Source organism: Paramormyrops kingsleyae, chromosome 18 (assembly GCF_048594095.1).
Source record: "Paramormyrops kingsleyae isolate MSU_618 chromosome 18, PKINGS_0.4, whole genome shotgun sequence".
Classification (NCBI taxonomy): Eukaryota; Metazoa; Chordata; class Actinopteri; order Osteoglossiformes; family Mormyridae; genus Paramormyrops; species Paramormyrops kingsleyae.
In genome coordinates, this window is record NC_132814.1 from 16,082,327 (window position 1) to 16,097,119 (window position 14,793).

Sequence of the window (14,793 nt, forward strand, 5' to 3'; positions counted from 1 at the left end):
TGAGCCACAGCCACCATGAGGCTGGTCATGCACACAGCACAAATACAGCAGGGTGCGGTATGTAGAGGGGAACTGAAGGCAACATGGCTGTAGACAGTTTACGAAAAGCAAATATACGTAAACTTAAAAAGGTCACTCTGTGTTTTTATGTTGATTTGTCGATTTCTTTAGATTCTTAGAATCTAAGATGTGTACAATGCATGGATCTACAAAAGGTTTGATTGTTTTTGATTTGAAAACCGGTTTGACCGACTCACTGAGAAGGGCTGGTTCAAAAGAATTCACGAATCAGACATCACTAGTTGATATATCGTATAAAGCCATGTAGAATATAAAATCAATATTTTCTGAGCCTGTGTTTGCCAGAAGCAGCACATTAACTAGTAAGCAACAAAAAGAAGCTGACAGACTATACTTCTATACTTCACCAAGATTGCTTATGGGGTGAATGCCTATCCCATGACCCCCCAGACCACATAGTTAGATTTGCCAGCCCTAGCTCTTGCTTGTGCTTGACACAATGTCGTCGAGAGCCCCTTGCAATCAGGACCCATCTCCCTCACCTGACAGGGGCTTCCGGAGACGCCAGGCCCATCGATCTGATTAACAGACGCTTTCAGGCTAAGGTGACTTTGCTGCTTACATCACATGGCTGGACGGCCCCTCGGGAAATCTGGCCTGGTGCCCGTCTTGGCGATGCAGGCCAAAGGAGAAAGATGGGGTTTGGCTTAGGGTGCACGCTGCGCTTCCTCATCGAGATGCCTGCTGAAAGGCAGCACAGCCCCCCCCCGCCGTCCCGTTCAGCAAATTCCGTGGCCTTTCGGGCTGACTTCTGTAAGGTTATGTCAAAATCGCCGCAGGGGCCCCAGGCCGGACCGGTACTGCGGTAGAACTGTAAGATACCTATAATAACAGTGAGAAAGACCCCCGGGGGGCAGATGTTCGGCTGAGTGGGCTAAGCCTCCGGGCCTGTGATCGGAAAGTAACGAGTTTGAGCCCCAGCCTCAGCATATCTGCCGGTCCATGAGCAAGATCCTTAACCCCTCCCCCCCCGTGCAGCTGCCCTTGGGGGGCCAGGTTGCTCTCACCTGCAGAGAGCAAGGTGGGGGAGACATAAAGAGAATCCCCTCTATGGAAATCAATAATTAAATCACATGGTATCCCACTGTGATTTACATTAGTTTTCAGTCCAGTTCTGTAAGTTTTTGTTTTAAAAACATATTTATATTTAGTTTTAATTTAAGATTTAGTCATTTTATTGTAGGGGTAGGCTGAACATTGTAGAGATACTTGATCCTGCATGAATACACAGCACACATCATATCCTTGAAAGGGGCAAAACAGGGTTCAGGTACTATTAATGGTAGTTAAAGATTAACAAATCATTACTTCAGCTAAATAGTATCAAATAGTATTATTTCTCATTTGATTTTATTTCATTTAAGTTATTTTCGGAAGCAATGTTTATCTTTTTTGTTTAGTTTATTTTTGCTTATTTTATTTCCGTTCTCTTGTAGTCGTAGTTTCCGTTAGCCATAATAACCCTGCTCTGCTCCATTCGCGTGCTCTCTGTAATCACTGTATACCCTGGAGTTCACTATGGCGCTGTTTAATCGAGAGACCTTGTCTAATTGGATCTCCACGGGATCCCCACCTACTCCGCCACAAGGGTATGAAGACGTCGTCCGGGAAACCCCCCTCCGAGCCGAGAGGCAGCGCAGCAGCCGCGCACGCCGTGACCCGCACCGGCTCCTCTCCACAGTCCGCACTTCTGGGCGACACGCCGGATTAGGCTGCGGCTCTGCTGGCGCTCTCCTTCACGGGGAAGCGGCTCTGTGTTCCGCTGATAATGTCTTCCGGGAGAAAGCAGAGCTGCTTTCACGCTGCCCGCGGAACCGCCTTTCAGGCACCGCAAAAAAAACGCAGCTGCGGGCTGAGCGCCGCGGCGCAGAGATAAGGGACGAATGATAAACGAAGGCAACGCTTTCATGGAGATGGGCAGCGCGGGCGTGCAAAAGAGGGCCCTTTTTTTTTTTTTTAAGGTTTTTTGATTTTATAGTGATGTTCAACGGGGTACGACTGGGAGGAAAAAAAGGTTTATGGAGCAACTGGCCTTTTAATAGTAGATAAACTTAACCTTCTACAGAGCAAAAGGATATTTGGCTTAAATTAATAAACCTGCCCCCCCAAAAAAAACTTTACAGAACACATTAATCATATTAGCACATTAAGTCTCACATGTTTATAAATGTCACACATTTTGTGTCATTTCCTGTCTCCTTAGATGGGCCAATTTAATTTTCCAACTTGTATGTACGATCTTTTCAGTGACAGGCCGCGTGTTGAAATATATACGGGTCATTTGCTTGATTAAGGACCGTAAACCTCGCCGTGAGGGAGCCATCGAGGCTGAACACGCCTGGGCTTTATTAAAACTTCATTACGCCCTGCAGAAAGACAAGCTGCGAGTAACGAATGATTCAAACAGCTTTTCCTCCTCCATCCATCTGTGTCATTAATGCAGCAGATATCATCAAAGCTTTTCAGGATGCAACACCCAGCTTCGGGGGCAATTCTCTGAGTTTTTTAATAGGTGGGGACATAAAAGGGGAGGCATATTGCTGCAGCCGGGAGCCGAATATCCAGTGGGAGGGGCAATGTGGGAGGGGCAATGTGGGAGGGGTTTATAATAAGGGGCCTGTTGTCATCTGATGCCCAAACCCTTCCCCTCATTATAAACCCCTCGCGACAAACCCCTCATACTCAACATTGCCCCTCTCACTTGACAGTCTGCTCCCGTCTGCAGCGATATATATTTGCATAAAAGGGGCCATAATTCATATAAAGGGGCCTTATTAGCCAATGGCACGCTTCGAGATGGTAACTGACAGGAGGGGGGTCTCTAGGGGCCAATCAGCTTTCAGCTGGGACCAGTGTCCCTGTGGCCCAGCCCCTCTATATGCCCCTGCCCAGCTCACACAACCAACTGTACACCCATATTACGGCTTGTTTTTGACCTGTTTCAGACATGTCCAGCAGGGGGTGCTGTACACTGACCTGACTGCTTTGGCCATCTCTCCAAATTGACAGGGACACCGCCAGGGGCAGAGTTGGAACAGAGATGGGTGAGGGAGGAGTTTGTTTGTGTTTGTTTATGTTGAGCCTGGGTTCTTGGGGGCAGACGACGGAGAACCTGTCAGAACAGATAAAGAGCCCCCCCTGATGGGTGCGAGGGGCTAATTGGGGTAATCTGTGATTCATTAAGATAAGTACAGGGCATGAGGTACAGAAGCAGACTCAGTACTCGCTACTCGGGGGCTGGCCGGGGGCTGGGGGGCGGACAGATCAGAGGAGGCCGTGGACACAAACACATGCGCACGCTGTGACTGCCTGAAACCAAGTCCCTGATTAACTGCCTCCATTACAAGACTTAATTAGCAAGTTGCCTCCTATCGGGAAAGGCCGGCTGCTCAAGAGGAGATCAGGCTGCCTCCCCCCCCCCTCCACATTATTTCGGTTTGCAAACAAACAAATAAGCACGCTCTACTCTACTCCAGACGCAATTAGTCAGCCAATGGCCCCGCCTAATCAATAGCACCAAGCTGTGTGGAGGGATCTCAGAGGACTGGAACATCTGCGTCTCCCGGCGCCCGAGAGATAATGACGTTCCCGTCCCGCAGCTGGATGGCATCCTGCAGGACCTTGGGCTTCCGGGAGCTTGCCGGTGGTTGTTTAGGGCCTGCTGACGGCTCCTGGCCACCCGGCCCGGCTCACGGTACGAGAAACTCAGAACGCCGGTCTTCCTGGAGCCCATGTCATTCCCCCATCTCCAATTCCCATTTAGAGCATCTTCCTTCACAAACACCTGGGGTTCAGGGTCTATAGTGGGGTAGCGTGTGCCTCAGCGAGTTAGCACTCCATGCCTGGGATCGGAAGGTCGTTGGTTCAAATCCCAGGGCTAGATAACTGGTGCCACCGTTGGGCCTCCGGACAAGCTCCATATCTATCCCTATTGTACTCTGCCCTACAAAGACAAAACACATGTAAAATACACTGAAACTGAGAAAAGGACTTCAAAGTGCTTTAACTGTCCACCTGTTAGGGCAGTAGGTAGGTTGATTCTGTATTTTATGTCATTTTCACACTCTGAGTTTCTCAAAACCGGGCATAGCTGAACTAAGGTAATTTTGCCATATGATAAAACAGAGCCTAAGTTGCCTTTGTAGGACAGTATCGCATCCCCTCCACCTAGCAGAGACCCATTACACAGCTGGATGGCTTGCTTACACGCACTGGGAGCATGCCCGCCGGCGCCCTCTAATTCGCCCGTGTAAAGCATCTTCTTTACGGGTCCCATTACTCACCCCCATAATGACTCATACTGACGGCTCCCCTGAATTACAGTGAGCGCTCCTCGGCCTAAGAGTCACCGGCTCTGGGTATTACTTCCATCCGTCATTGCCCAGCGAGAATTAGGACACCAACATTTTCCCCCAGGTTTATGGCATTACATATTTAATGGTAGCGTGGCGGTCCACTTTATGCCGCGCCGGTTTATGGTGGGATCTAGACCTGGAGGTGCTTGATGCAGCTTATTCAGCACCGGAGTTGCTGGACATGGTATGCTGACATGGTCCCCATGTAGGGAGGGTCCCAAGCTGGGGGAGGGACCCAACGTCAGCCCTGGGTAACCCCACACTAGGTAGGGTTATATAATGCCTGAAATGTAGATATATCTGGATATATCTGCTACTTCAATTAACTAACAGTAGAGAACGGCTTAATTCTTACTTACACAAAAATGTTCTGAGGGCAGAATGAAAAATGATTGGTTCAGAGAGAGAACCAATCAGTTTGTACAGAAGGTGGGTCCAAACAACTAGAGGAGGCAGGACAAACCAATCAAATGTTTTGGTCCTGTCTCCTCTAGCTGCTGAACCAATCATTTCTTGTTCTGCCCTCATTTTTGTGTAAGTAAAACTCCCACGAGCCCAAAATAGCTGACAACGTCGATGATCCATGGTGATGCAGGGGTCCAAAAAAAAGCCACCCCCCAGTGCACTGAAAGCAGCAGCTCAGCACTGATAGGCCTTACCTTACAGAACCAACACTGTGGTGAGTGGTAAAGGACGTTTTTAATGGAGAATTGGGCACTGCGGGGCACTGAACACATCTGCGGACCCTCCCAGTGTGAGCGACAGCGGGCCGGTACGGTTATTTGTAAACGTCGGTCTAGTCAGTGTGGGGGGTGGAGGGGTGGCAGTCTCAGCCCTGCTGTCAGAAGATCCTCTAAAACAGACAAACACCATGATCTGTCCTCCCCCGGACTGGTGCAGTGTGTAGTGTTATGTGATGGGCACTGCCGCATGGGCGCGGTGCGGTTCTGTCACACGTCACGCAGCGTTCTCGGGGTTAGGAACTGTCATCCATCAACAAAGAGCCCTGGAAGGCGATTGTGTTGTTTAACAATAAGCCACCCTCAAGGCAAAAGATGACATATAAACCTATATATGAGTTTACATATATATGATACACACACACATATATATATATACATACAGGTATAGGTTTTGATGAAAGTCTAGGATTTGTTTATGTGGGAGGCATAAGAGAGGTTATAATGCATACAGAAGGGCCAATGTTTTAAATCGGTGAGTGACAGGGGACAGTGTACTCTGTGGGCCAATCAGCTTTCAGCTAGGTACCCCTGTGGTCCCGCCCCTATATGCACCCCTGTATATAAATATTGTTGGAGGTAACAGGTGTTCTGTTTTTCCAATCAAAAACTCCATGCTGCAGAATTGCAAAGGGCAGACTAAGGGAACTTTCATCACCACGGTAATCCCTTCTGTAGACTGTGGTATTTTCAGAGCGGCGCACAGTTTGAAGCTGAGAAATGTCTGCCAGAGATATTCAAATTGGGAGTAAATAAGAGCGGCTCACCCACACCCTCCACCCCTATAGGGGGCGATGTCACACATGTTCACACGCTGCAACTGGTAGGTGTAGGATGTAGGGGATCAGCGCCAGTCATCAGAAAGGCCACATGGGGGGGGTCTCGTAACTGCTTTGCCCCTGCAGTGTTTTGGGTTCGTTTTTTTTTTTAACTCAAAGCCTTCCTCTGATCGGGCTGCAAGCAAACACCCCTCCCCACCACTCGCAAGCGAGATACTGCAAATGTGTGGGTGAGTCCTGTGTACTTCTGAGTCCTGTGTCATTAGCCTGCGGCGTCTGTGTGTGTGTTTGTTATTCTGTGTGCGCTTATGCATGCAAGTGTTACCTCAGCCTGACAGACAGATGTGACTGTATCTAGCTCCTGTCCACCATTCCCATGCACCCCTGGTTACACTGCCTGACCAAGCCCCCCCCCTCCCCCTCCAAACCCCTGATCAACCTTCTCTGTAACTGCATTCTCCATTTTCACCCGTCATTGCCTTACTCAACATCTGGGACAATGGTGACCTTAACTCTGGAATACCATTCATCTGTTCACGCTCCGACACAGAACTTTCTGCAGAAACGTACAAGGATTCGAACCCGTGTTCTCTGATGCTGCCTCAGTTCGCACACATGGTGAAATGGGTCCAGTTGCACATGTGTTCGCGCACTGGACAGGCAACCAAATATTTCAAAGCCAATCAAATCTTTCGTCCCGTTAATTGCCACAAAGAATGTATAAAAAAAATAACATAGCTGGTGTGAACAATTTGGCTCAGAAACCGACCAATAAGGATGGATAAGACGTTTAAAAAAAAAAGGAAATCGCATCAAATGAGCACAAGCCGCACACGCAGAAAGCATCAGCTTTACAAGCCGAGCTGTCACCCCCCCCCCTCACCATTTTCCTCCTTTGACTGATAATGCTTGATGTGATTTTCCATGCCAGCCAACGGCTCGCCATTCCGACTGATGCAGCCGGGCCGCGGATTGCTCCCCTAGAGCATCACGATTACAGGACACCCCCCACAAGAAAAAAACAAAACCTCCAACATTCCTGAGGTAACGGGGGCAGACTCCACAGGGGGCGGCATGCCCCCTGAAAAACTGACGGTTGGATCTCACGCCCCTCGGAGGTAATTAAAATATACACGTCGAAACAAACTGCGTCGCATGCAGGTTGGCAAACTTTATGTAGGAGGACAGCAGTGCTGTTGGCGCCATGGCAACACTGTTAATTAGCGGCCACATCCTGCACCTGAATGGCGATGTCACAGATATCCTCTCTTGGGCCACGTGACTTGAATCATGGCCGACGTTAGCCTGTCAAGGCCTACCAACTCAATGATGAAGTTAGCGCAGGCTTTGTTGGTTATTCATGAGCGTGCTACGTGTTACTCATTTCTGAGGACAATTAAGCTCCTTAAAACTCAGACAAGCAAGCATAATTTAACACAAACACATGGCTTTTTTGAATTTAGTAGACGGCCTTGGTTTTTTTTTCCACCCAGACTTACCCAGAAGGCAGCAGTTGTAATCGCATCCCAGAATACCACAGCCTCCTAACCACTGTATCGATATGCCAAGGCTACAATATCTACAGATATCTCACTATAGACAATGACATACACTGCCAAGCCAAATTGAAATAAAACTGGATTTTAAGTGCATCTAAAGTTCAGGGTAAAGTTTTGGCTGAATACGAACCTCTTATCCATTGTTTTAATGCCAATTTGTTGCTGGCTAACTGTGTAAGACATATAACTAAGTAAGCTCTCTACCCATTCAATGCATAGGCTTGTAGTACCACTATAAACCGTTAGTTTTGTACTGGAGCTGTTACTGGGTTATCCAAGGACATGTCCCTACACCAATATTTTGTATATGTTGAAACCTGGGGTTAGTAGCCCATGAGAGTCTTTCAAACAGCCATACAATTAACAATGAACATGCTACAAACATAGATTTATTCTATGCTACCTTTCACGATCATTTAAACAATGTGTATACATGGAATGGGACACCAAACAGGGTCCCACATCGATCAGCAGGACAGTGATGTATACTGGTGTCCCAGAGACCCGACATACACCTGGGTTTTACATTTCATGCTAATTTCCCCATTTTCTGCAGCATTGCACACATATGTTAAGGCAATTAAGCGGAGGACGTGGGGCAGCCACTGAGGTGACAGTTAATAACCGGTGGGTTTAAAGGAGCCAGCTGGTATGACGGTGTCCCCGGTACAAGCCGGAAACCGGTGATCCATTCTCGAGATCGAGTGCATCACGTGTAACACATTCATCACGTCACTGGCAACCAACTGGTGGCCTCACCCTCCAGGAGACCGGTGAATTGACACAGTGCATATGCCCAACTCTAGGTAGGGGCCAATTTATAACATGAACCAGCAAGCTGAATGAAGTTCACACTATACACACTATAAGCTGATAAATTTGCCTGACCTTTGGTGTTTCTCAATACCAAGAACGCAAAGATCATACTTGTGGTCTTGACAAGATTGGTCTCCCTAACTTGCCTCCCAAAGACGAACTTGGGTTGCAAAGAATCATGGTATTTGTCTTGTTTGATGAGAATGCAACCAATGTATCCTTGATATCTGAGGCGGGGCAAGAATGACACTCGTGTATTTTTACTGCCCTCCATGCCTTTGTTCTTGAGTATTGGGACTGTACTTCGGCGATGGAGCATGACGTCATACGGGTGAGCGACAACACAAGTACGGCCAAGTACGCATATTGAGAAACACCCCTTAATTCTTTTGCTAGCCTCGATAGGCAAAACTCTTGTTCGACATCTGTATGGTTGGGGGTTCAAATCCCACCCTGTATGCGTGTAGAGTGTGTATTTTCTCCGTTAGGTAAAGTGGCATTTTTATTGAGCTTCCCAACCACATCTACTGAGTGGAGTCCCGCTCATCCTTCAAAAAAGGCCTCACGACCTTTTCAGAAACCTTTCAGAAGCTATCTCATCCGGCCACCGATCTACACTCTGTCTCAGACAGCCATCCAGGGGAGGATTAACTTATCTGGGGTCCCCAGGCTGATACGACTACGAGGCCCCTCAAGTGCGGCACTTAAGCTATTTTTTGAACTGAAAGAGTAACAAGACAGAATTAAAGATGATAGAACGTCAATAATATGCTAATCAGCACGTGTGGTGCTGGCGGTGAAAATTGTTGATGGGGGGGGGGGGGGGGTAGTTGCATATTGATAATCCAGGTTTGGCCAGGTGGGGCCCTTGTTTATACGAGGCCCTTAGGCTGCAGGCTAGGATATCCGATGCTTTAATCTACCCCTGCAGCTAGAGTCATTATCTTGTTGAAAAACAAATGATTTTCAGTAGGTATGTCCAGACTTTTTTCAGATACTGTATGTCACTTTGGTAAAGGGGTCTGCTAAAAAAATAAACATTAAGCCCTTGTTTCCATGTTTATGCCAGTAAGGTTTAACAAGTGATCTGATTCATATTGCTTTGGTCGACCAAATACCAGTCTGCAGCATGACAGTGTTGGAAGCAATCCAGAGAGTGGACCAAAATTTCAGCTACTCCCTCTATAATCTGGATGTTCACATATGAAAATGCCATTTCTGACATATCAGGTACCACGCTCCACTGTCTAATCCCATTGTGGTGAGACTTCACAGTCATAATGGTTTATCACATTAACTAGGGAGCTGTAATCATGTTTTGCACAAATGGATCACAGGAGAGCAGAGAAAAGCTCTTCTGTTCGTGTAGAAATGCTTATTCTCAGACGTTCAGCACGGTGCAGTTGTAAACACGCTAGAAGCGTGTGATGCAATTCAGCTGCCAAAAGCACAGAATGCAGTAGTTGCAGATAGTGACATTCTCCACGGCATGGCCAAGGCAAGCGTGTCCAATGCCCAGCATGTCCTCTGATGCAGCCAAGTTGAAAAGGAGCATCTTTCATTTTGAGAGGAACATCTATAGAACCAGGAGCTCCCCATCAATGTAGGCTTGTCTTCATACTGGTATTACTCAGCACTAAAGTTCAGCATTATGTAGAGTTATCACAACTGAACCACTACACCTGTACCAGGTATTCAGTGTTCTCAATTGTTTGGAGGAAAAATGTGGACTTTCTGAGGATCCCCCGAGGACTGGATTGACAAACACTGTGTTATATGATGGTGACTTGAAACCTGGAGCTACAATAAGTGGCCGAATATTTTCGAGTTGTGATACCAAGTGTTCAGGTTAGAAGATTGGTCATTGATACGGGGGATGGTCATGAAAGCTCGATCCCAGTGTGGAGCCACACCTGCCACTGGTGCCACCTGGTGCCCCACACTTGATTAGCCGATTACGTGTTTTTCCCTGAAATGACAGCTTCACGTTTGATGACAGCGAAATCCCAGGTGAATCTGTCTCTGTCGATGGGAGTTTAGCCTGGTTAAGTGGATCGGAAGAGGGAGGAACTGACCATCATACAACCATAGCTGCCCCAGGTCAGCACAGAGGGATCAACTTCTCTCAACGAAGCCACAACCCTCCAGAGGCTCCACTGTCACCATTCTTCCCTTGAGTCATGCGTCATAAACCATCTGTTCATGTTCCTAACAGGAGGGGGAGCGGAGAGCAGTCCTACCATGTTCCAGACTCTTCCATTACCACCCAAGACCCTCTAACTCAGAGTTTCTTAACATAGTTCTCAGGGACCCCCAGACACATTTTAGTCAGTCCCTCATAGCTCCCAAAACACTCGTACTAGGTAAACCTGGACCTGAACCAAGCAATCAGGCAACTGACAACATAAATAACTCGGATGGAGCAACAGTGCGGACTGTCTGGGGTCCCCAAGGACTGGGTTGAGAGTTCCTGATCTTAGTATTTTCCAAGCCAATCCTCAGGGACCCACAGTCAGTCCATGTTTTTGCTCCCTCAAAGCTCCCGGTAGCAAAAACATGGACTGACTGTGGGTCCCCGAGGACCGGATTGGGAAACAGTGCTCTAACTGATTTCTCTAATCCTCTCTGCACAGCAGTGGAACATTATGTCAATAACCCCTGTGGGTGGGAACGTCTTCTCCATGCTGCGGAGGAGGCTTGCTGGGACACAGCTATGGAGTCCTGCCGGTGGTGAATACGGTAAAATGTGGGGTATTTTTTCTCACCGCTCTGCCAGGTCAGAGACGGGATAGTGAGGCTCGGTGAAGCCTAACCTTTCCTCTTTAACCCACAATAACTGACTGTTTCCTCACCTTCATCATTTCTTACTCAACGTTTGTTTCTTTTGCTGGCAGATTTGTTTAAAATAATGGAAATTTTGTGTTTGTGCACTACATAATTCACACCAATTACAGTGGTTCGCTGTCACAAAAGCACGAGAGTTATGTTGATAACATTAAACAGCAACATGGTTACTGATTCATTACAGTTTATAATGGCGTTTTCTATTGATCTCGCCAGTGTGTAATGGATATTAAGTCGGGCCTGTTTGCTTGATGGCTTTTGTGTGCTGTTTGAAGGCACAGCCTCATTGAGATTCACAATAACGTCTCGGAGCGTCTCAGTTTGTCAGAGGCGCTCGATGTCTGGCTGGTATGAAACAGTCTCTTTGAATATGATGTTTCCCTGTAAAATGGCCAGATTTCAGCATATTACACGTGCTTGTAAAAAGAAAAAAAAACAACGAACAGAACTTTCAGCAAGATGTATCCGGAAGGGCGGACACATCTGTCGTAACAGTTCAAGCGTTGTGCGACGACTTTGGGGCCAGACAGGGGGCACTGGCCCCAGCTGAAAGCTGATTGGACCCTGGAGTGCCCCCTTCCCGTCACTCACTGATTCAAAACATATCATTGGCTAATAACATTATTATTATTATTATTATTTAATGGTGCCTTTCAGGACACTGAAGGTCACCTCACAAAGAAAAAAAAACAACAATGACAAGGTAATGCCCTCTGTATGTATTATTGCCACTCTTGTGCCCCCACCTTAAAAAATCCTTGAATTGCCCCTGGGGTCTGGGAAAGCCGTCTCCTCCGGGCCACCCCAGTAACTGTAGGTCCGTGTCCCGCTGACCCCCGGCGGCCCGGAGGTGACTTTACCTGCCTTAGCCCGTCTCTGGTGCTCTGCATGACCCGTAGGGCGTAGTTGGATCTCTGGCCCTTGCTGTTGAACTCGATGTGCCCTGTGAGACCATCCAATTCTACCTATCCGGGAGAGACACAAGGGGGCAGCACGTCATTGCTCCGCAGCAGCCGCCACCCCCCCAGAGTGTCACATAGACCCAAACCCATCCCCCCCTGCATCTGCTGCACCCTCCCAGAGCCTAGAATTCAAAGTACAAGTCTTCCCTCTTCGATTTCGTGCCCTTAATTGTATTACATCCACTTTTAAGGCCACGTCGCACAAATGCGAGATTAGCTTAAAAAAGACCAAACCTTGCTATATGTATTATTTAAGGGCATTTATTGATTGCACTTTCAGCCAATCAGCTTAATAATGGATCAATCATAATTAATTCATGCAGCTGTTAGGTCTTAATAAGGCGGTCGTCTCTCTAGTAAAGATGTCTAAGGAGAGGTTGTTGGCTTCCCTCACCATCCGCAGGTAGTTCATCAGGCTGGTACCGTGCTCCCAGATCCTGGAGGACTTGCAGGAGAGCTGCGTGGCACCGACATTCTGGCTGCGGTTCAGCTCCTGGACGGCCGCCACCACGGCATACACCGCGTCAAACATCAGCGCCGAGGACAGCTGAGGAAGGGGAGGCCACAGCCGGGTCACATGAGCGTCTGGATTTTGGACAGCCCCCGGTGCATTCGCTATTAGCAAGCCAAGCACAAGGTGCGACACGGGGGGGTTAAGCAGAGGCCTCTGTCTGCACGTCCGCGGCGTGTCCGTGCGGCATGTTTGCGCACAAAGGCACCCGTGTGTGCAAACATTGCGTGGGATGGTGTGGAAGCGTGTCCCTGCCAAAACTCGGATGAAAGGGGTCCTGGGACTGCTGCGACTCCATTTGCTCGCCCGGCCGCCTCGTCTCTGCCAAAGCTGGGGAGAGGCAGCTCGGTTTGTGCCAAACATAAAGCAGAAACACAATGCTCACTCACGGGGGGGCCCTGCTCCACATCCTGGACAGGACAGCCCTGGCAAAAAATCAGGTGGGGATGCAGCACAGAATCATAGCTTCCAAAATGTCAGCATGTCATTCAATGTCGGTGGGATTTTCAGGCCAAGGGGCGGGGCCTCTCAGGCAGGGGCGGGGCCTCTCAGGCCAAGGGCGGGGCCTCTCAGGCAGGGGCGGGGCAATAAGTAAGCTATAGATTAGTATTACAGTCCAGATATGGGGTTAAAGTAGCCCTTTTATGTTTGCATGGTAAAAAGTATATGGGTGTGTGCAGGGCTGGAATGGCCATCTGGCATAGCATAGGCCTGCATAGTTTATCTTGGGGGAGCCACCCCACCTGGTCAGCAAAGTCTGCCTGTGTGCTAAAGTACTCAAGTTATCATGACCCCCCCCCCCCCCCACCCGCCTTGCAGTTGTCAAAATGTAGCAGGGGGGACGTTGCCCCCTCTATTGGCAGCATTCACTGTGAGGGACCCGAAAGTCCAAAGATCCCAGCCCAAATCCTGTGTGTGTGTTGTGTTCTATTTAGGATCAGCGTGCATGCAAGTGTGTTTTTTCACAGCAGCGGCGTGTGTGTGAGCAGGTACACAATGTCCCCACAACGTGATGAATACCAGTTTTTTTTCCCCTTATGGGGACCAGTTTCCTCGATTTAACAAAAAATCTGTGACTAAAATGAAAAAACTAAAAATGCAAAAACTCTCGTATTTTGCTTGGTTACTTATGGTTATGGTTAGGGCTGGGTAAGGTTGTCATAGTTAGCGTTAGCATTTCTCTCATAGACATGAATGAGCGGTCCCCATAAAGATATGTTTACCCGATTGTGTGTGTGTGTGTGTGTATAGACAGGGGAGAGCAGAGTGAGTTGGCTGACGGACTGTGTGGTGTTTCAGACTCATCGTACCCCCGCCCCCCCCCACCCCCCCCCACCCCCAGCCACTTCATCAGGCTTGCCAGACAGCCCAGCTGGTGGTGCCCATCTGAGAAACGCCGTCATGTCTCCTTTTCCTCCGACAGCCTGTATTTGCGGGCCCCTGGGGGTAACGCACAGCCGCCGGATGGTTTAAATCCGTGGCTCTGAATCTCTTCTGGCAGGCCCCCATGGCGTTTCATGCACTCCCCCCAATACACCTTAAGCTTGTCAAAATGTAAGTCAAGTGACCTTCCAGGATGGGTCATGTGATAGCCCAAGGATGTGTCACATGACCTTCCAGGATGGGTCATGTGATAGCCCAAGGATGTGTCACATTACCCTCCAGGATGGTTCAGGTATGTCATCCTATATTTCGAAGATCCCTCATTCCAAATGTTGCTCTAAACCTGGTACCGGCAATTAGAGTTTTTCAAAACACACACAGCTCAAAAATCACCCATGGTTCAAGTGTAATGAACTGTGCTTCTGTACGAAAAAAACATCTAGACAAAAATAGGTTATATTTTCAGGAACTTGAAAACATGTGTTAATTTAGCAATATTAGAATTGAATAATGAGCGGAGAGAAGATTTGTGGGTGGCATAGTGGTGTGGTGGTTAGTACTGTTATCTCACACCTCTGCCACCTGGGTTCAAGTCTCTGCCAGGCTTTCATGTGTGTGGAGTTTGCATGTTCTCCCTGTGTCATTGTAGGGCTTCCTCTGGGTACTCCGGTCCAAAAACATGCTGAGGTTAATTGGAGTTGCAAAAGTGTGAGTGTGCCCTGAGAAGGGTTGGCACCTCATCCTGGGGGAGGGTTCAAACTGG

The 14,793-nt window shown here is 48.3% G+C and overlaps 1 protein-coding gene across 6 annotated transcripts in view; it reads right to left on the reverse strand.

Annotated features, from left to right (window-relative positions):
- Window positions 1-14,793, reverse strand: part of LOC111846268 (glutamate receptor ionotropic, kainate 4-like) — a 217,078-nt gene that overhangs the window by 26,232 nt on the left and 176,053 nt on the right. For all 6 annotated transcript variants that reach the window (XM_023816305.2, XM_023816307.2, XM_023816304.2 and 3 more), the window contains 2 exons: window positions 12,531-12,683; window positions 12,035-12,139 (listed from right to left, as the gene is read on the reverse strand). In XM_023816305.2, coding sequence (XP_023672073.1) covers window positions 12,035-12,139; window positions 12,531-12,683 — 258 coding nt within the window. The remainder of the gene's footprint in view (window positions 1-12,034; window positions 12,140-12,530; window positions 12,684-14,793) is intronic.